General features: G+C 29.5%; 2 protein-coding genes and 1 long non-coding RNA gene across 3 annotated transcripts; all 3 read right to left on the bottom strand.

Moving 5' to 3' along the window:
• Nucleotides 1-1,185: 1,185 nt before the first annotated feature.
• LOC135138430 (uncharacterized) lies at nucleotides 1,186-9,532 on the bottom strand. Its single transcript, XM_064068403.1, has 3 exons — nucleotides 7,791-9,532; nucleotides 1,963-2,140; nucleotides 1,186-1,368 (listed from the first exon to the last, which is right to left on the bottom strand). Exons 1-3 carry the CDS (start codon nucleotides 9,530-9,532, stop codon nucleotides 1,186-1,188), a joined length of 2,103 nt encoding a protein of 700 aa, XP_063924473.1.
• A 2,895-nt stretch (nucleotides 9,533-12,427) lies between these two features.
• LOC135139032 (uncharacterized) lies at nucleotides 12,428-14,279 on the bottom strand. The gene is made up of 2 exons (XR_010282105.1): nucleotides 14,184-14,279; nucleotides 12,428-12,858 (listed from the first exon to the last, which is right to left on the bottom strand). It is a non-coding gene; the product is annotated as an uncharacterized LOC135139032 (long non-coding RNA).
• A 3,832-nt stretch (nucleotides 14,280-18,111) lies between these two features.
• LOC135138431 (uncharacterized) lies at nucleotides 18,112-19,062 on the bottom strand. The gene is made up of 4 exons (XM_064068404.1): nucleotides 18,993-19,062; nucleotides 18,699-18,942; nucleotides 18,511-18,644; nucleotides 18,112-18,158 (listed from the first exon to the last, which is right to left on the bottom strand). The coding sequence occupies exons 1-4, from the start codon at nucleotides 19,060-19,062 to the stop codon at nucleotides 18,112-18,114; spliced, it is 495 nt and encodes a 164-aa protein (XP_063924474.1).
• Between the last annotated feature and the right edge of the window lie 2,962 nt (nucleotides 19,063-22,024).

Below are 22,024 nucleotides of genomic sequence, written 5' to 3' on the forward strand. Positions count from 1 at the left end.
AGGTAATTTGTAATGTTCAAAAATTCTTAGGTCAGAATAATATAAATCGAGCTCTTTTATATTGTAGGCCGGTCATTCGGTTTTAACCCGAAACTGGTACCAATTAAATAAGCAAGGAATACTGGACAAAAAGTGTTTCTTTTATTCAAAATGAAAAAATAAATTATGTTTTTTTAGAACAGCGCCTACAGCTTACATTCTTTTCCACTACGTGACCTTTTGTAGGTGTCTCCACACTCCACAGTACAGACACTCTGTGTTACCATTGTTTAAGTATAGGTATAGAGGAAGTTTAAGTATATACTTAAACAATGGTGTTACCTTCGTCATTCTCTTCCTCTTCAGAGCCTGTCTGAGGTGTCAACAGGTTATGCTTACCTTTTTTTACTGTTACTTTATCTTTTTTTCCAAATATCCATTTTTTACCCGCGACTTGCCTTTTTTTTATTTTATTACTTTTTTTGTTCATTTTTTTTGTTTTAATTTTTCTTTATATGGTGTGCTTGTTAATTCCATAGGAGATTGGGATCGCGTACAAACTAAAATGTTTTTTTTTTTATTGACTCAAGGGGTGAGAGATGTCTTCTGCAAGTTTCCATTTTTACACGGACATTTTGGAACGCGGCTTTTGATTATGAAATTACCCCTTACTACTGGAAATATTACATACTGAATATGACACACACCGTAAGAGCCAAACGTGGCGACTCGCCTTAAATTGAACCGGTCCAATTTGAAATGCCAAACCAGGTTCAAATTAAGCACCTTTACCAATTTTCTGTCCATCTAACCTCCACAATTTACCTCAGTACTTAACAACTTTATTTTATAGTAAGATACTTTAAAATACAAACATGTAGAAAAATTCAAAAGTACTTAACTACTTACCCTATAAACACAACAAGTTATCACTCTACAAACAAACTAGAATTATAACATGAAGTGGAGAAATGTTTAGGTTTTTGAAATGCCAAAATTAACTAAAGTGGAAAAGATGCGTTTGAGTACTGCAAGGACTGTTTCCACACTTCTACACATAACATTTTGGGAAAAGTATACCAGCGCAGAACTTTTTGGATTAACGAGGAATAAAGAACTGAGTACGACAAATTGATGAATAAAGTAAAAAATGCATAAAACAAATATTTATTTCTATTTTCATCCCTATATCTGCATCAAGCAAAGTTATTTCTTGAAGTGCAATTTATCCAGTACTCGAATGAGATCCGTGTAAAATAACTCCTCGCTGTCTTCAGAAAAAAAGTAATCGTTGTGACCAAACTTCAACTTCTTGGTGTTAGTTGCACTTGGTACCCGAAAATATTCTTTTTCGCTGCTTCCAAGTTCCTCAAAAACTCTTTTCACAGCCTGGAAACAAATATTTTTAAACAGAGAGAGCAAAGAATCACACTACTTTTTCCTTGATGATTATGTCACAATTACCATAAAACATGTACACAGGAAGCTTGTAGTTAGTCAGATTATACAAAGGGAGCTGCTCTTGAATATATTTTATAATATTTCCTTTTCATCCATAGTCATACTTTTGGAATTTTCGAGAGTGGAACATTTGAGCATATTGTTGAACTTGCATTAGTGACACTGGAACGGGAAGAATCGAAAACGTTGACAAAAATCATCCTATAATGAAACTGTAAGTGTAATAGCAAAGTTTTCTATCTGTAAAGAAAAAGAAAATTACCGGTGATAACTGAGACGAGCTGCCAAACGTCAAAGTAATAATGAGCTTACAAATGTATGGGAAAAAAGTACAAAGAAACTAATAAAACTTTGCTGTATATTCGACGGGATAGTTTATCACTGGAATTCTCAATACGTTGGCGATTTTCTGCACAACAAAGAACAAGATGCCACTAGAAGAAAATTAAAATGGTGAAGCTTACACTAAGTACAGGTGATAATTGGAAAAGTATTTTCATAGAAAACGGGTTCGAAATATACAATGGGAGCCAGGGCGACCACACCTCTCAGAATTTTTTGGACTTCTTCTGTATACTCAGAAGCGTACATGAAAGCCAAAGTAGCTCCTCTAGAGTGACCAATGTAAATATTAGAACCTGATTTATTAGTTCCTGTATCTAGAATTGCTGAGATTCCGTTAGTTACAACAGTATCAAGGCTGAAACCTTCAGTTATAAATGTTATTTAATTATTTTGATGTTGCCCCAAAACTTGAAATCTGACATTTTGTACTTAACATGGGTGGTGTAACCGCTATCTCTATGATTCACCAACCATACGTTATAACCAGCATTGACCAAAACGAATTGTGGTTTCTCTATTTCTCGATGCCTCAGTTTTCCAATTTTTTGAAGTTTCGAGTTTTCAGTTACTAATCCAACTTTTTTCAATTCTTGGATTTTCGATTTTTCGAGTTTCAAATTTATTAATTTTTCAATTTTTGGAAATTTTTTTCAATTTTAAAATTTGCCAATATTTTGATTCTTCAACTTTTCGATTTTTCGACTTCTGGATTTATCGATTTTCAATTTTTATTTTTAGATTTTCAGTTTCTCAATTTTCCAATTTTTAAAATTTTCGAGTTTCGATTTCTCGATTTGTTGATATTTCAGTTTTTCAATTTTCTGATATTTTAATTTTTCAATGTTTTAAATTTTAGATTTTCCGATTTTTCGATTTTTCAGTTCTTCCATATTTTTTAATTTTCCGAATTTTGACGTTTCTGAATTTTCAGTTTTCCGACTTCTCAATGAATTTATTATTTGATATTCCCATTTCTCGACTTCCCAAAGTTTGGATGTTTCAGTTCTACGTTTCTTCAATTTTTCGATTTTTCAGGTTTTTGATTTTTCAATCTTCCGATTTTTTTGTTTGCGATTTTTCGACTTTGCTTTTTGAATTTTCAATTTCCTAATTTTTCAATTTTTCAATTTCCCAATTTTTCGATATTTCGTTCAATTTTGTGATTTCTTCAGTTTTCCGATTCTTCAATTTTTCTTTTATTTTTCAATTTTTCAATATTTCACTTTTGAAATTTTTTTGTATGTTGACTGTTCGATTTTTTGGTTCTGGATTTTTGGATTTCTCGACTATTTACCTTTTGGATTTTCAATTTTTCATTTTTAAACGTAAAGTTTTCAATTTTTCAACTGTTTTGTACTTCAGTTGTTCAATTTTTCAACTTTTCGATATTTAAACTTTTGAATTTTTCGATTTTTTGTTTACTGGGATTTTTAATTTTCCGATTTTTCAGTTTTCGATGTTACAGTTTTGAGACTTTTTAAGTTATCGATTCTTCAATTTTTCTTTGATTTTTCAAGTTTTTCGATTTTTCGATGTTTCAATTTTTCCATGACTCAATTTTTCGATTTTTCTTTCGATTTATCGCTAAGAATTCCAAAACTGAAATATCGAAGAAATATATATATATATGAATTTCAGTTTTGGGATTATTTAATATTTGGATCCATTTTTTCGACTTTGCGATTTTTCAATTCTTGGATTTTTTGATTTCTTGATTTTTCACTTTTTCGATTTCTCAATTTCTCGATGTTGTAGTTTTGAGATTTTCCAATTTATCAATTCAATTTTTTTTTATTATTTCGTGTTTTTTTATTCTTCGATTTATTTATCACGTCTGGAATTCTTCAATATTTTTATTCCGCGAAGTTTCGTTTTTTCGACTTTTCAATTTTTCGATTTTTTGTTTAGTTGGTTTGTTAATTTTCCGACTTTTCAATTCTTGGTTTTTTTAATTTCTTGATTTTTTAATTTTTTGTTTTTGCATTTTTTCGATTTTTCAATATACTATCTTTTAAATTTTATAAATTTTGATTTCTCGGTTGCTCGATTTTTCAATTTATATATTTTTCAATTTTTTTTAAACTTCCTATTTTAGATTTTTAATTCTTTAATGTTTCAGATTTTCAATTATTTATATTTTACGGATTTCAATTTTTCATTTTTTCGATTTTTCGGGTTTTTAAATTTTTAATTTTTTCTTTTAAATTTCCCATTTTTCGATTTCTAGATTTTTCACGTTTTCAACTTCTTAATTTTTTGATGTTTCTCAATTTCTCGATGTTGTAGTTTTGAGACTTTCCAATTTATCAGTTCAATTTTTCTACGATTTTTCGTCCTTTCGACTTTTAGATTTATTAATCAGTTTTGGAATTGTTCAGTATTTTGAGATTTTCCGATTTGTTGGTTACTCGGATTTTTAATTTTCCGATCTTTCAGTTTTAAGATTTTTTAATTCATCGCTTCCGCAATTTTTCTTTGATTTTTGATTTTTCAATTTTTCGACGGCTCGATTTTTCGATTTAAAGCCAAGAATCCCAGAATTGAAATATCGGAGAAATATATTTCAAGTTTGAAATTCTTCATTTTTCGATTTTTCAATTCTTGGATTTTTTGATTTCCTCATTTTTCACTTTTTCGATTTTTCAAATTTTCGTTTTTTTAAATTTTATATTTTTTGATTTCTCGATTTGTCGATTTCCCGATTATTTTTCAATTTTTCGATTTCTCAACTTTTGGATATTTTAGTTTTTCGATTTTTCAATTTATCGGCTCCTCAATTCTTCTTCTATTTTTCGATTTATCAAATATTCCAGATTTTAGTTTTGGGATTTTTCAATATTCAATTCCTCGATTTTTCACTTTTTCAATTATTCAATTTATCGATTCTATTTTTTTTTTTCGATTTTTCGTGTTCTCGATTTTTTGATTTATTTATGGGTTTTGGAATTCTTCAATATTTTGATTCTTAAAAGTTCCGATTTTTCGACTTTTCAATTTTTCGATTTTTTGTTTACTCTGTTTTTTAATTTTCCGATTTCTCAGTTTTCGATGTTTCGGTTTGGAGATTTTTTAATTTACGATTCTTCAATTGTTCGATTTTTAGAGTTTTCCTTTTTTCGATTTTTCGATGTCTCAAAATTTCGATTTTGTTTTCGACTTATCTCTAAGAATCGCTAAAACTGATATATCAAATATATATTTCAGTTTTGGGATTCTTTAATATTTCTATTCATTTTTCGATTTTTCGATTTTTCAATTCTTGGATTTTATTGGTTTCTTGATTTTTCACTTTTTCGATTTCTCGATATCTCGAAGTTTTAGTTTTGCGATTTTTCAGTTTATCGATTCCTCTTCGATTTTTCGATTTATCAAATATCCGATATTTAAGTTTTGAGATTTTTCAATATTCAATTGTTCGATTTTTTGATTTTTTACTTTTTCTATTTTTCAATTCTTGACCCTTCTAGATTTTCTATTTTCAGAATTTTTCGATTTTTCCACATTTCGATTTTTCGATTTTTTGACTATTTCATTTTTCGATTTTTTCAGATTTCCCGTTTTTTCAGTTTTTCAATTCTTCACTGTTTCAGATTTAAAATTCTTCATTTTTTCGATTTTTCAGGTTTTTGATATTTTCATTTTTTTCTTTTAAATTGTATATTTTCTGATTTCTAGATTTTTCACTATTTCAGTTTCTCTATTTTTCGATGTTTCCAGTATTGAGATTTTCCAATTTAGCGATTCAATTTTTCTTAGCTTTATTTATCACTTTTGAAATGTTGAAAAAATATATATTTTAGTTTTGTGATTCTTTAATATTTCGATTCATTTTTCGATTTTTCCATTTTTCAATTCTTGGATTTTTGCGATTTCTTGATTTTTCAACTTTTCGATTTCTCAATTTGTCGATGTTTTAGTTTTGGGATTTTTCAATTTATCGATTCTTCAATTCTTCTTCGATTTTTCGATTTATCAAATATTCCATATTTCACTTCTGAGATTTATCAACATTAAATTCTTCGATTTTTCGGTTTTTTGATTTTTTACTTTTCCTATTTTTCAATTTTTCAATTTTTCACGCTTCTATATTTTCTATTTTCAGATTTTTCAATTTTTATAGTTTTTCAATTTTTTGAAAGGCTAAATTTTAGATTTTTAATTTTTTGACGTTTCAGTTTTTCAATTATTCAAATTTTTTCATTTTTTAATTTTTTCTTTCAAATTTTCTATTTTTCGATTTCTAGATTTTTCAGGTTTTCAATTTCTCCATTTTTCGATGTTTCAGTTTTGAGATTTTCTCAAATTATCTGTTCAATTTTCCAAAGAAAAATTGCTTTTTTTGCTTTCGATTTTTCGATTTATTTATCACTTTTGGAATTCTTCAATATTTTGATTCCTCAGTTTTACAATTTTTCGATCTTTGTTTACTCGGATTTCTTAGTTTTCGATGTTGCAGTTTTGAGACTTTTTAATTTTTCGATGCCTCAATTTTTCGATTTTTCTTTCGATTTATCGCTAAGGATCCCAAAACTGAAATATTGAAGAAATATGTATACTTTATTTTTCGATTTCTTTATTTCTCGATGTTTTATATAATAATAATAATATAATAATAGGTTTATTCATTCCAACAGACGTTAGTCTATGGTGGACATGTATACACAAAAAGACATTAAATTCAACTTAAACTAAACTTACAATTTAAAAAAAATCTAAAAAAAAAAAAATCTAACATCAGAACAAATATTATGTACATATATTATTGTGCATATCGTGCTAATAACTTTTTTTTGAAAGATGCTTTATTAAAATTAGCGTGAAAAATATCAATGCTATCGTCTAAAGTACAGTTATTATAAAGTCTAAAACATGTAATTAAGGGGCTATTAAAGTGATGATAAGAATTAGGAATTTGATAGTAAAAAGTGGATGGATTTCTGCACAATAAACGAGGAACACAAAACTTAATATTATTTAGTAACGCTGGACAGAATATATCACCACGCACCAATTTCTGCAAAAATACAAAACAAGCAATATTTCGTCTATACTCGAGAAAATTTTCATTCACTATATTAAGAAGAGCTCTCTGGTTACAATGACTAACAGGATAACAGTCGAACATTTTAAAATACAGATACTTAGCAAATTTCCTGTTAACGTTTTCTATAATATTAATGTAAATTTGGTGATGAGGTCTCCAAATTATAGAACAGTATTCTAATTTTGATCTAACTAGACTATAATAAAGCTGTTTAATACATAAAATATTATTAAATTCTTTAGTATTTCTACAGATGAAGCCAAGTGTTTTGATAGCTGAATTTGTTATATCAATGATATGAGGAACAAATGACAATGCAGAGTCTACAATTATGCCTAAATCGCGTATTTGATTACAGTTTTCTAGCAAAGTTCCATTAATATTGTAATAAAAATTAAAATTAGTGTCTTTCCTGGAGAATGTAATTTTTCTACATTTTTTTTTATTAAGGCTTAACTTATTCTGTTCACACCACAGCGCTAATTTATCTACATTATCTTGTAAAACTAAACAATCTCTGTTCGTTTTTATTACTTTAGCTATTTTTAAATCATCGGCATATATAAACACTCTACAACTGATAACATTTAGGACATCATTGAAAAAAACAGTAAACAACAGCGGGCCTAGGTTTGAGCCTTGAGTAACTCCGCTGTTCACAGGAAAGAATGTTGACTTGACTCCGTGAATTTCAACAAATTGTTCCCTACCAAACAGGAGATTTCTAAAAATCATTAACAGCTGATGACATATTCCTAATGTATCAAGTTTTTTTAACAATATGCAATGATCTACCCTATCAAAAGCTTTGGATAAATCAGTGTATATGGCATCAACTTGAAAGCGATTATCTAAAGCTAAGGATACATATTCAGTGAATTCACATAAATTGGTGACAGTGGATCTTCCTTTTATAAATCCATGCTGTTCTAAGGCAATTTTTGAAATACAGTGGGTATACAGGAAGTCTGACATAATACATTCAAATAATTTAGAATAGTTCGATATAAGTGCTATCGGTCTGTAATTTACAATGTTAGCTTTGTCACCAGCTTTAAATACAGGAAATACACGAGACACTTTCCACATTTGTGGATAAATAGACGACTTTAAAATTAAGTTGTATATATGACATAAAGGTTTTAACAAATACTGAAGACAATCAATCACTAAAAATGCCGGTATATCATCTGGACCACAAACGAAATTTGGTTTAATTTTTTTCGCAGCTTTTAAAATATCACAGTCATTAATCACAGGCAGGTTGAATATGAGATTGTTATCACAGACAGAATTATCACAGATGGAATTATCACAAATAGGATTATCACTTACTAAAGAGCATCGGCAGCTTCCGCAGTATTCACAGTTAGTTTTATTACAACTTGATGCAACACAGGGTTTATGGTTGTCATTGGTGTAAACACTTGCGAATTGTGATGCGAATGCGTTCACTATGTCTTGCGGATTAGACATTATAACACCATCACCAGCTGTCATGCAACTGGGAACACAAGTAGTTTTCCTCCTTTTATTTACGAATGACCAAAACTTCTTTGGGTCATTTTGAAGTGAATTTTCAGCTTCACTGATGAAGACTTTATAAGCTTGCCGAATATTACGTCGTATGTCGCATTTTAGAATTCTTATTCTGTCCAAGTAAGTTAACAATTTACTTTTCCTATAGAGATCCCATAGCCTGTGTTTTTCTTTAATGCTGGATATAATCGTTTTTGTGAACCAGGGAGGGTAATATGTCTTCGCTGATGACGAACACTTCGGAACATAAATATTTAATAATTTAAAATTGATATCATAAAATGTAGAACATGCTGTCTCAACATCCACTGTGTCTAAAACTTCTGACCAGTCAGTTTCAATAAAGGCATTATACAATCTTACTAAATCTGCTTTACGAAAATTAAATTTTACTGTGTTCGATGTTCTTGGAAATGGATTACTTGATTGGTCTTTGATAAATAAATTGATGTCCAAGCAAGGGTGGTGAGCATCTTCACGAACTAATGGAAAATTGCTATTTGCTACTTCAGCTGAGACTTCATCAGTTGTCAAAACTATGTCCAAGATTCTGTTGTTGGAGTTTAAAACTGAATTATGTTGTTTCAAATTATTCATGGAAATGAAGTGAGAATAAATATTGAAGATGTGTGACGAGTTCCGGCCAGATGCACAATCTACTAACTCAGGTATATTAAAATCGCCTACAATAACAACCGGATTTGAAAAATCAATGGCACTTTCAATATACTCAAAGATTTGAGTGTATGCATCAACATGTAATGCTGGCGGAATGTATATCACAACGAAAATGAAAGTACTATTACCTTGAACTTTGATACCAATAAGATCTATCTCAGGTACCGGAGAAATAAGGTTTAGTCGTTCAGCTACAAAACCAATTTTGACTGCCGCTAGTACGCCACCGCCTCTTCTCTTATTTCTGTCACATCGAAAGATTTCAAAATCTTGAGGAAAAAGTTCAGCTGAAAAAACATTTTCATGAAGCCATGTTTCGGTCAGTAACAATATATCTGCTTCTATGTCACAGCAGTTGTTATAAAATTCTTGCACTTTAGAATTCAAACCACGCACATTTTGGTAAATTAGTGTATATGTTGATGTAGTATTGAGTATGTTATAATTAATAGATGACGATGAATTGGATGTCTGTTGGATGTTCATTCGTTTTTTGTTTCAACAATTTTCGGCATGCCATTGTAGTATCTTAATCGAATATTATTTTCACCATTGTCACGACGCCTTTTAAATTCCTTACGAACAGCAAAAGCCCTATTCTGTTGAATGTTTTAGTTTTGGTATTTTTCAATTTATCGATTCCTCAATTCTTCTTCAATTTTTTGATTTATTAAATTTTCCATATTTCAGTTTTGTGATTTTTCAATATTCAATTCTTCGATTTTTCGATTTTCTGACTTTTAACTTATTCTATTTTTCAATTTTTCAATTCTTCTAGCTTTTCTATTTTTAGATTTTTCTATTTTTTTGTTTAATCACTTTTTCAATTTTTCGACTATTCCATTTTTCGATTTTTCCACTTCTCGATTTCTTTTCGATATTTCCATTTTTCGATTTCTTCATTTTTCGATTTTTCAATTCTTGGATTTTTGGATATTTAGTTTTTGGATTTTTCAGTTTATCGGTTCCTCAATTCTTCTTCGATTTTTCGATTTATCAAATATTCCATATTTCAGTTTTGGGATTTTTCAATATTAAATTTTTTACTTTTCCTATATTTCAATTTTTCAATTCTTCACCCTTCTATAGATTTTCTAATTTCAGCTTTTTCGATTTTTTCATTTCTCGATTTCTTTTCGATAATTCGATTTCTCGATTTCTCGATTTTTCAGCTTTTCAATTGTTCACTTTTTCGTGTTTTAAATTTTTCGTTTTTTCGATGTTTTAGATTTTTGATATTTTAGTTATTTCCTTTTAAATTTTCTATTTTCCCCTTTTTAGATTTTTAATTTTTTCAATTTCTCTATTTTTCGATGTTTGAGATTTTCCAATTTATCGATTCAATTATTCTTCTATGACTTTTGGAATTCTTCAATATTTTAATTCCTCAAAGTTTCGATTTTTCGACTTTTCAATTTTTCAATTTTTTGTTTACTCGGTTTTTTAATTTCCCGATTTCTCAGGTTTCGATGTTTCAGTTTTGAGACTTTTTAATTTATCGATTCTTGAATTCTTCTTCGATTTTTCGAGTTTTCCATTTTTCAATTTTTCGATGTCTCAAAATTTCGATCTTTTGTTCGACTTATCGCTAAGAATCGCCAAAACTGAAACACTAAAGAAATATACGAGTACTTCAGCTTTGAGATTCTTTAATATTTCGATTCATTTTTCGATTTTTCAATTCTTGGATTTTATTGATTTCTTGATTTTTCACCTTTTCGATTTCTCAATTTCGCGATGTTTTAGTTTTGGGATTTTTCAGTTTATGGATTCTTCAATTCTTCTTCGATTTTTCGATTTATCAAATATTCCAATTTTCGAGTTTTCGATGAATGCCAAAACTGAAATATCGAAGAAATATATTTCAGGTTTGGGATGCTTTAATATTTCGATTAATTTGTTGATTTTTCGATTTTTCTACTCTTGGATTTTTTTATTTCTTGATTTTTCATTTTTACGATTTTTCAAATAACCGATTTTTTAAATTTTATAATTTTTGATTTCTCGATTTTCTCGATATTTCAATTTTTATATTTTTTCAGTTTTTCGAAATTTCAAATTTTTGATTTTTAATTTTTTAACGTTTTAGTTTTTCAATTATTTTTGTGTGGTCAATTTTTCATTTTTTCGATTTTTCAGGTTTATGATTTTTAAATTTTTTCTTTTAAATTTTCCATTTTTCGATTTCTAGATTTTTCAGGTTCTCAATTTCTCCATTTTTCGATGTTTCAGTTTTAAGATTTTTTAATTCATCGATTCTGCAATTTTGCTTCGATTCTTGATTTTTCAATTTTTTTACGTCTCGATTTTTCGATTTAAGGCTAAGAATCCCAGAACTGAAATATCGGCGAAATATATTTCAATTTTGAAATTCTTCATTTTTCGATTTTTCAATTCTTGGATTTTTTGATTTCCTCATTTTTCAGTTTTTCGATTTTTCAAATTTTCTGATTTTTTAAATTTTATGTTTTTTGATTCCTCGATTTGTCGATTTCCCGATTATTTTTCAATTTTTCGATTTCTCAATTTTTGGTTATTTTAGTTTTTGGATTTTTCAATATTCAATTCATCGATTTTCCACCTTTTCAATTTCTCCATTTTTCGATATTTCAGTTTTGACATTTTCCAATTTATCGATTCAATTTTTTTTCGATTTTTAGTGTTCTCGATTTTTTTATTTATTTATCGGTTTCGGAATTCATCAATATTTTGATTCTTCAAAGTTCCGATTTTTCGATTTTTTGTTTACTCGGTTTTTTAATTTATCGATTCCTCAATTTTTCTTCGAGTTTTCGGTTTTTCGATGTCTGAATTTTTCGATTGATTATTATTATTATTATTATTATATATTATATAATTCCGAGAAGACTTTCCCAATAACATCGTGGACTATGTCTATTTTTCCAACGCATTATATTGTATGTGATAAGGGTTTTTTTTTTAGTATATAATCAATTAATAATATAACATTTAACGGTTGGCAATTATCTATTTATACCAAAGTTCATGGTTATGTGTGTACGCTGTAGTTGACAACAAAACCATATTTTTCTCTTTATACTGAATGCACCAAATGACCAAATGATAATTTTTTTGAAAACTGAACGCAAATTTTAGGACTCGACGAAATTGCAGACGAAAGGTCTGTTGGTGAGACTTTTTATTAAGTAAACAGAGAAACAGATGATTGGCCAGTTTTAGAAGTTAATCGGTTTGCAATAATTTGTTTGTTGGATTTTTTCCTCAGGTCGAATAAAAAAATGGAACAACTTTTTTTAATTTGTCATTCAAATCAACTCGTTTGCCGGCTCGTGTGCTTTTCATTGCTATTCAAGTCTGTTACCATCTATTACTAATGTTACTACATTTAGGAAAATATAATTCGATAACATAAAACTTTATTTTCTCGTAAAAGACAAACGTGAGCACCCATTTAACAAAAAAATACTAAAGTTAAACAAAAAAGTTGTATAACGGGCAACTGAAAATGTGCAATTCCACCTCGTTGGACTAGACCCCATCGAACAAGTCAACCACAGGCACTTTTTCCAACAGATTATTAAATAGTTTTTCAAAACTTCGAATAAACATCCCGGGGAACAGCCGTTGCCAAAATATCGCAATATTTAACCAGTTTTTATCCATTAGGGCATTCAATCCTTTATCTAAGTCTTCGTTTCCAACAATTTTCTTAAAGTCGTAGTGGACTGATGTGGGAACAAATAACATTTTGCTCCCCGTTACCTTATAGTGTATGTCATTTCCTTGTTTGAATTCTTGTAGAGGGAACGTCATTTTAAAAGTCGATGAATCTGAAAAAAAAGTAACTTCAACTGCGAAAGTTAAAAAATAAAATTCTCAATATCAAATTTCGACCAATCTATCGTTCTAGTAAAATTTAATTACCACCTAAATCTATGTGGTAACCAGTGTTGGGGATAGATACTTTTAAAAGTATCTAGATACAGATATAGATATATGGAAGATAAAAGTATCTAGAATTCTAGATACAGATTGTTTTCGATTTTTTCGAAATGTATCTAGATACAGATACAAGAAAACAGGTACTTTTTGAAGATTTGGCGAATAAAATAACTGAAAACATGTTTGTATATTTTTTTATGTATTGTTTAATGAATTTTTTAAAATTAACAACATTTCGAACGTATTGTCACCTAAATTATTTCTTCTTGGTGTCAGAATTTGGTTTCCGCTACTAAACACCCGTTCCACAGGTGCAGAAGAAGAGATTGTGGTATTAAATTTAAAAAATAAACATTTTACTGTGGCATAGTTATTCAAGACTGAAAAATCTTTTCTTTTTTCCTGCAAATAGGCCATCGCTTCGCTGGCTGATGTGTCGCAAATTGTGCAATATTTATTACGTACACATAAAAAGAATATTTTTTGTTTGTTTTATTCCCATACTAGAGTATCCAAATTGTGTTTGAGTATGTCTAATAATTATCTCCAGCATTAAAATTACTATTTCAAAAGAATACGGGAAATGATTATTTTGTGCTGAAGGCCTGTTGTCGGCAACCTGTCATAAATTATTATACTTCAATATCGGCTTACGATGTTTTTATGACCATGTCCGGTAATCGTCTATCCCGGTGAGGCAGGTATATATACATTTTAGGAAGAATTGCTGGTTCAATTTCTTAGAAAGCTATTTAAACCCCTTATAGGATCAAAGGCTGCCTGGCAGGCCGGAATCACCAGAGTGCAACTTTAAATTTTCAGATTTTTGTTGAAACTCATTTTATTTTAATCTCGTTTCACGATTTCTGAGAATATATCACGATAAATTAATCTACCCAGGGTTGTAAAAATATTAATTTTATTGCCCAAGATTTACACATAATCGGCACATCTAGGGCAAAACGGACCTGCCAAGCCCGCCTCGCGTTAGGTCCAACAATGAAAAAGTGAAGAAATGACACATGTGGCAACAGAAAAAGATGCTACATTTGTCTGAAAAATAAAGATATAAAACAGTAAGAAATATGCGATTTATGCGAGAGAAATGTATGTATTGAACATTCGGTTAGTCGATTACAAAACTAATTTGTGCTAATTGAAAAAATTAATGATTATAACACGCAATTATTATTTTCAAAAAATAATAACATACCTTAAACAAATATTTTTACTATTAAAATTACTCTTATTTAATAATAATAACACAAAAGATGGCGAACCAGTCTATACGTGTTTCGTGCGCTCTGTGCAATACTAACATTGACGATGTGAATACAGTGATTACATGTACCATCTGCAGTAAGAACTTCCACTCCGATATCTCTAGTGTTGAAGGTGAAGGGTCATTAGAGATAACCCAAAACACGAAGCCAAGAAAAAACATCAAACAACCAACAGCTGATGTAAATAAACAAAGTCCAAATCCGACTTCACCTAAGACGTTTCACGAGGAAAGCGGTAAGCCCGAAAATGGAAAAAACCAGTGTGAGTCATTACAGACAAGTATGGTTAATAACAGAAAGAGAGAAGCTTCAACGACATTAGCGAAGACCAATATTGTTAATAAACAATAATCGTTAGTAAAAGAAGCGATTCTGTGACGATAAGGACATCGCCAGCCAAAGCCTATCTATACATCAGAAGACTTGCCAAGAGTACAACCGCTGCCGATCTGAAAGAATACTTGGTGGAAGACTTCCCAGAAGTTGTCTGTGAACCTCTGGAGAACTATGAAGCGTCTCACTCAAGATTCAAGGTTACTGTTAATTTTGATAATCTTGAAAAGATCTACAATCCGGATTACTGGCCAAATGGAGTCCTAATCTCAAGGTTTTTTCATCCCAGAAGTCCAAAAATTCAACAGAAATAACATCAGGCCAGCATTACAAGACGGATCTGCTAAAACCAGCCTTGAAAACTCTCATGATGACAACATGTTTCGAAGCATTACCTTAAAAATTGCTAACCAAAATATTCAAAGTCTGGGGAACAAAGCTGTACGCCTAGAGTATCATCATCAAAGTACCGATGTATTAGTCATAACAGAACATTGGATGGACTAGCAAAGAATCTTAAATTTCAAATTGGGTAATTTTTTGTTAGGTAGTTATTTCTGTATCAGTAGATCATGGAGGAGTAGCTATATTTGTTCGTGAAAAAATTGTTAAATATAAGGAACTTATGTTTGTGAAAAATATTTCTGTTATCAATGTGATAGAGTGTTGTGCCGTAGAAATTCCAAATTATCATTTAATCATTGTGGGTATTTACAGACCTCCTGCAACAAACCTTCAGAATTTAAACATCTTTTTTGATAGAATAAGTTGGATACTGTCACACCTCTCTAAATTTAAAGACAGACATATAGTAATCACTGGTGATTTTAATATTCATTTCAATGATAGCAATAACAAGGAAACAAAAAAATTACATGATATCTTAACTGTGTACAATATGACGCCCATGTCTACTGCACCGACAAGAGTGACCCCCTCCAGTAGTTCATGTCTGGATAACATCTGTGTGAGTATTGTCCATAATTGTCACTTTTCAGTACTTAACGACTTCGTATCTGACCATTCTGGTCAGATGTTGCTACTTCACATTGATGAAAATATATCAAAAGCCAAAGTGGACCTCACTCAAAGGCGGATTTTCTCTAACGACAATATTACTTATTTTTGTAAACTTTTATCAACTCAAAAGTGGGATACTGTCTTAAAGGAAGAGGATGTGAATGTAAGTTTCAATCTGTTATGCAATATTTTAAGCAATGCATTTTCAACTGGTTTTCCTTTAAAAACTATCAAATCTAATTCAATTAAAAATAAACAAGATCTGTGGGTGACGGATGAAATAATTAGAATGAAAAATCGTGTGGCACTATATGCAAATCTATCCATCAAGTATCCTATATTTAAACCGATTTTTTCATTGCTTAACAGTCAATATCAAGATATGTTAGTAGCAAGGAGGAAGGCCTATAATGATAATCTGATTATGACTGCAAACAATAAAAGCAAGGCCACTTGGAGAATTATAAATAGAATAACGAATAAAAGTTTTAAGGACTCTAATATTGAAATTTTTGAAAATGTGACTTGTTCTGTTAAGGAAAGTGCCGAAAAACTTAATAATTTCTTTGCTAGTGTGGCGCACAACTGTACCTACTGCCAATTTACCGAATACCATAGATATTGACTTTGTCAGAAGTAGCATTCCTTCAAATTTACATAGTTTTTTTTTGCACCACTAACGAATAGTGATGTTGGTAGTGCAATAAATAAATTGAAATCTTCAACGTCAGCCGTTGAAGATGGCATCTGCAATAATTTATTGAAGGCGGTGTCGGAATTTATAGCTACCCCATTAACTTATATTTTTACCTTGTCCTTCTTAAAGGGCACATATCCTGATTCGTTAAAGAATGCTCTAATTATTCCTCTTTTTAAGAAGGGTGACCGTAATGCAGCGGAAAACTACCGCCCTTTCAGTCTCCTGCCATGCATTGGCAAAATTCTTGAAATCATTGTAAATGATAGACTCACAGGCTTTTTAGAAAAATATAATCTCTTGCACAATTGCCAGCATGGATTCAGAAAAAGCTTTAGTACTGACACTGCACTCAGCCAATTCATTCACAACATTCAGTTATCACTTGATATAAATTTAACAACCATGGGTTTGTATGTGGATTTCACTAAAGCCTTCGATTGTGTGAACCATCAAATACTAATTGAAAAACTTCATAGATATGGAATTCGTGGGGTTGCTCTAGATTGGTTTACCTCTTACTTATCCAGTCGTTCGCAAAAGGTGCAGTTACATAATGCCACCTTCTCCTCGTTAAGAAGTGTAGATTGCGGAGTGCCTCAAGGGTCGATCCTCGGGCCTACTTTGTTTATTATCTATGCTAATGACCTTCATTTGTATTTACAAAAGCTTCCTAATGTTTTGCAAATCTATTATGCTGATGATTCAAATTTTTTGATAACTGGTAACAGTCTACAAGAAGTTGCTTCTATTTCAACCGGACTATTGTAAAGCATAACTTTATGGTGTAACAAAAATAGGCTTGTGATTAATAATGACAAAACAACGCACATGTTATTTCGGAAAAGGTATAGTAGTTTTGAAAACTTTCTTAATATCTCATTGTCTAATTCTAGTAAATTACTGGGAGTTGTAGTTGACAACACATTGTCATGGACGTCACATATTGACTATATTTGTGGTAAACTAACAAAGGTTTGTTATATGCTTAAAAGTGCTTCGCATCACTGTAGCAGGGATATCCTGATAACTCTATACTTTGGTCACTTCCACTCAATACTTGCCTATGGCATTGAGAATTGGTACAGATCATCTCAATTTGAAATTAATCGGGTGTTTAAAATACAAAAATGGGCAATTCGTACCATCGCAGGTCTGAAAAGATTGGATTCTTGCAGACCATTCTTTAAGATTTACAATATTCTTACTGTTGCTAATATTTACATAATACATATGCAAGGTATTATGTTTTGCCTTTAAATATAGAGGAAAGTTTCAAACCTGTGGTGCTACTCATACATATTTTACCAGAAACAGGAAATGTCTTCTACCTGAGAAACATGTTACATCAAAATACCAAAGAAGTTTATTCTTTAATTCGTGTAAACTTCATAATAACCTGCCGAACGATATAAAAAAAAAAATAGATAATTTTTTTACATTCAAGAAAACTATTAAACGATATTTATTAGAACAAAATTGTTATGCTGTTAACGAATATTTTAATTGATATGTCTCCGTTTTTAATTTTTAATTTTTAATTTGTTTTGTACCTAATTATTTATGTAATGTAATCGATTACTTTGCTATGACGTGCAAAAATGTATACATGTTGTATATGTTTTTATGAAATACGTATATTATTATTATTATTATTATTATTATTATTATACAACCAGCGGGCCTACCAGATCCGGGTTGCTCAGGTACAAAGATAAAATGCATTGCCCCGATAAGCGTAAAACGCAGTGAATAGTGAATTGTGGTTTATGGTTTTTAAAATACCACCTTACCATGGCTTGGATTTATTACCCCTCAGGATTATATTTAAAGATGTATAAGTAGGTACTGAAGGCTACAATGTAATAAATTATGGTATTTAAAATATGAAAATTTCCATGACAGAACACTATTAGTGGACCTCTTATCTCGATTTTTGTTTATGTAACCAAAATCACCAACATGAAGTATCAAAAATTACTACTAGTATAACTCAAGTAATAACTACTGAAAAAAAAGTGAAATAAAAAATGTATCTGTATCTGCGCCATTAATTTTGTATCTAGATACAGATATTTTGTGCTTAAATTCGATTTTATCCTAGATACAGATACTAGATACCCAAAAATGCATCTGGATACTTTATTTAGACACAAGTATCTAGATACTGCCCAACACTGATGGTAACAATGGAAAAATATACTTACTGAGAGTGGCAGCTGCTTCAGTGACAACTTCCACAGGCACCAAAACCATCCTTCCGTGAGCTTCATACTCAAAGCTGCACACCAACTTAGGTGCAACAAGATCGAGATATAAAATTTTATGCACAAAGTCCATTCTACAAATTACCCACCACTGATTCTCATTACAAATTTTGCTATAGCGTACGAACCTGGCGTCAGTACTTTTGATGTTTGTGAAACCAGAAATTTTGAATTTGCTGAATTTTTGTCGCAGGCCCGTTATCTCTTCTCCAAACACAAATGTTCTTTCATTGGGTGTCACATAAGGGTCGAAACTGACTAAACCGTATTCAGCCAGAGGTTTGTTCAAGTGTTTTATGGCGTCTTGGATTGCTGACGACAAACATTTGTCGAAATCGGGCTTTCCTTTGTCACATTTTTTGAAATTTGTTGCTGTGAAATTGGTGTCAAAATGGGTGTGAAGTTTGAGTGAGGAGACTTACGTAGTTTTGCAGATTGGTATTGATGTAGTGTTGATAAAACAACCAGAATAATTGTTGTTGTTTGCTTCATGGTTAATAACGTGGGATCTATGGATGTGCTGAATGGACTTTTATTTATATGTATCTATATTAATTGACTGATGTTTATACAATGATTTGTGTTTTTATATACATTTTGCAACGATACAGTTTTATAATAATTATTATGTTGTTTAAATGGCCAAGGTCTTGTAAATTATTATTTTTCCAGAAAATGTGATTCTTGATTGAACGTTATTGCTATTTTTTTTCTGTAATAAAGAAATATACGTTACCTACTTGCCTTGGTTTTGCAGAAAAGTAAACAGTTGAGTTCATGTTTGTTGATTTAAATGTTATGAGTTATTATAGTCCTGAAGTTGTGGTTTATGAATCCGTTATGAATTTTTATCCTAAACATCGACATTTTTGAAATAATGTCCAAATTTATGGATTTTTCTATTTTTGAGTTCTCAATTTCTCGATTTTTCAGTTTTGGCGTTCCTAAATTTTTAATTTTCTCATTTACCGACTTTTCAATTTTCGATTTTTTAGTTTCTGAATTTTTCAATTTTTAAAATTTCAGGTTCCTGGTTCTTCAATTTTTCGATTTTTTGATTTCTGGGTTTTTGATGTTTCGATTCCCCGATTTTTCAATTTTTTGATATTTTAATTAATCAATTTTTAAAATTTCTAGATTTCTCGACCTTTCAATTTTCCAGTTCTTCGATCTTTCAATTTTTCCAATTTTTAAATTCTAAATTTTTCAGTTTTTTGATGTTTTTAATTTTTCCATTTTTCGATTTTTCGACTTCTCTATTTGAGATTTTTCGTTTTTTCACTTTTTCCATCTTTAATTTTTGGAATTTTGTACAATTTTGGTCTTTCAATTCTTCGATTTTTCGAAATCTGGATGTTTTAATTTTCGGTTTTTTATTTCTTCGAATTTTAAATTTTAATTTTTGATTTTTCGATTGTTTGATTTTTCAATTTTTTGATATTTTAATTTTTCAATTGTTACAATTCTAAATTTTTTAATTTCTCGATTTCTCGAGATTTCGATTTTCCAGTTATTCGACCTTTCGATTTTTCCAATTTTCATGTTCTAGATTTGAGACTTTTCGGTTTTTGAATTATTCGAATTTTAAAATTTTTGAATTTTCGATTTTTAATTTTTCGGTTTTTAAGTTTATTTAATTTTCTTTTTTCGATTTTTTAATTGTTCTATTTCTCGATTTATCGAGATTTCGAACTTTTCGATTTTTCAGCTTTTTGATTTATGCATTTTTCCACTTTTGATTTCGCAACTTTTCGATATTTCAGTTTTTGGGATTTTTCGCCTCTTCAATTTTTCGAGTTTAAAATATTTTAATTTTTGACGTTTCTAAATTTTTAATTTTTCGATTTTTCAATCTCGATTTTTCAATTTTCCAAATTTCATTTTTCTGATTTTCCAACTTTTGATTTCTGAGTCATTCGAAATATTACCAGTTTTGGGATTTGTAGGTTTTTTTAAACTTCAATTTCTCGATTTTTTAATTTTACATTTTCCCAATTTTCAATTTTTCGATTAGTCAGTTTTTGAATATTTCAGTGCTGATTTTTAGATTTTAAAATTTTTCAATTTGTCAGTTATCCAATTTTTCAAATTTTCAAATTTTGGTGTTTCTAAATTTTCAAATTTTCGATTTCTCAACCTCGCTATTAATTGATTTTTTTGATTTTCCCATTTCTCGATTTCTCGACTTTTCATTGTTTCGTTTTTCAGTTTTTCAGTTCTTCAATTCGATTTTACGAGTTTCCGGTTTCTCAATTTTTCAGTTTTTTGATTTCTCAATTTTTTGATGTTTCAGTTGTGGAAGTTTTCATTTTTTGATTCTTCAATTTTTCTTCTACTTTTCAATTATTCGATATTTCAGTTTTGAAATTCGGTAGTTTTTCGATTTTTTCAGTTGTAGATTTTTTGACTTTTTTATTTTCAAATTTTCCGATTTCTCGATGTTTCAATATTTCGGACTTCAAGTTTTTAATTTTCCAGTTTTTCGACTTTAAAATTTTTAACTTTTCGATTTCTCCATTTTTTTTCATTTTCGATTTTTAAATTTTAGATTTTTGAATTTTTCAATGTTTCGATTTTTTCGATGTTTCGATTTCTCGATTTTTCAATTTTTCAATTTTTTAATTTTTCGATTTTACGATTTTTGATATTTCAATTTCTTGACATCCGGGTTATTTGATTTTTAAAATTTTTCGACTTCTCGATTTCTAGATTTTTTGATTTTTCAAGTTTTTTATGTCTCAATTTTCCATTTTAATTTTGGGAACTTCTCAATTTTTGATTTTTTAACTTTTCAGATTTTGATTTTTCCGTTTTCCCAATTTCCCATTTTTAAAATTTTTGATTTCACAGTTTTGGAAATTTTCAATTTTTTGATTTTTCAATTTTTCTTCCATTTTTTGATTTCTCCATATTTAAATTTACGGATTTTGCACTTCAATTTTTTTTCGGTTTTTCGATTTCTAGATTTTTTAATTTTCGATTTTTCAATTCTTCGATTTTTCATTTCTTCGATTTTTAAATTTTACAGTTTTTCAATTTTTCAATTATTCATTTTTTCCAATTTTCAATTTTTCAATTTTTCCAATTTTCAATTTTTCAATTTTTCACTTTTTCAATGTTCAATTTCTCAATTTTTCAATGTTTCAATTTTACAATTTTTCAATTTTTCAATTTCTAGTTTTCTCGACTTTTCAATGTTTCGTTTTTCCAGTTTTTCATTTCTTCAATTTTCCGATTTTTCAATTCTCGATTTTCAGGTTCCTGATTTTCCGACTTCGATTTTAACACTTTTTTTTGGGTTTCACAATTTTTTCAATTTTTTAATTTCTGAATTTTATGATATTTCAGTCTTGGGAATTTTCACATTTTTGATTTATCAATTTTTCTTTCATTTTTCAGTTATTCGATATTTCAGTTTTAGGATTTTGTAATTTTTCCGTTTTTCGAATTTCAG

Source organism: Zophobas morio, unplaced genomic scaffold, assembly GCF_036711695.1.
Source record: "Zophobas morio isolate AGI-343-1 ecotype UQ-CSIRO unplaced genomic scaffold, CSIRO_AGI_Zmor_V1 ptg000030l, whole genome shotgun sequence".
Taxonomy (NCBI): Eukaryota; Metazoa; Arthropoda; class Insecta; order Coleoptera; family Tenebrionidae; genus Zophobas; species Zophobas morio.

Bases quoted from the DNA above. Each gene is read 5' to 3' on its own strand.
- LOC135138430 (XM_064068403.1), bottom strand. From the start codon at position 9,532: ATGAACATCCAACAGACATCCAATTCATCGTCATCTATTAATTATAAC. The intron at 2,141-7,790 runs GTATACCCACTG...TGAAGGTTTCAG, and splicing joins TGTATTATGTCAGACTTCCT to CCTTGATACTGTTGTAACTA. The intron at 1,369-1,962 runs GTATATTTCGAA...ATTTGTTTCCAG, and splicing joins TGGTCGCCCTGGCTCCCATT to GCTGTGAAAAGAGTTTTTGA.
- LOC135138431 (XM_064068404.1), bottom strand. From the start codon at position 19,062: ATGAAGCAAACAACAACAATTATTCTGGTTGTTTTATCAACACTACAT. The intron at 18,943-18,992 runs GTAAGTCTCCTC...CCAATTTCACAG, and splicing joins ATACCAATCTGCAAAACTAC to CAACAAATTTCAAAAAATGT. The intron at 18,645-18,698 runs GTTCGTACGCTA...GGTAATTTGTAG, and splicing joins ATCAAAAGTACTGACGCCAG to AATGGACTTTGTGCATAAAA.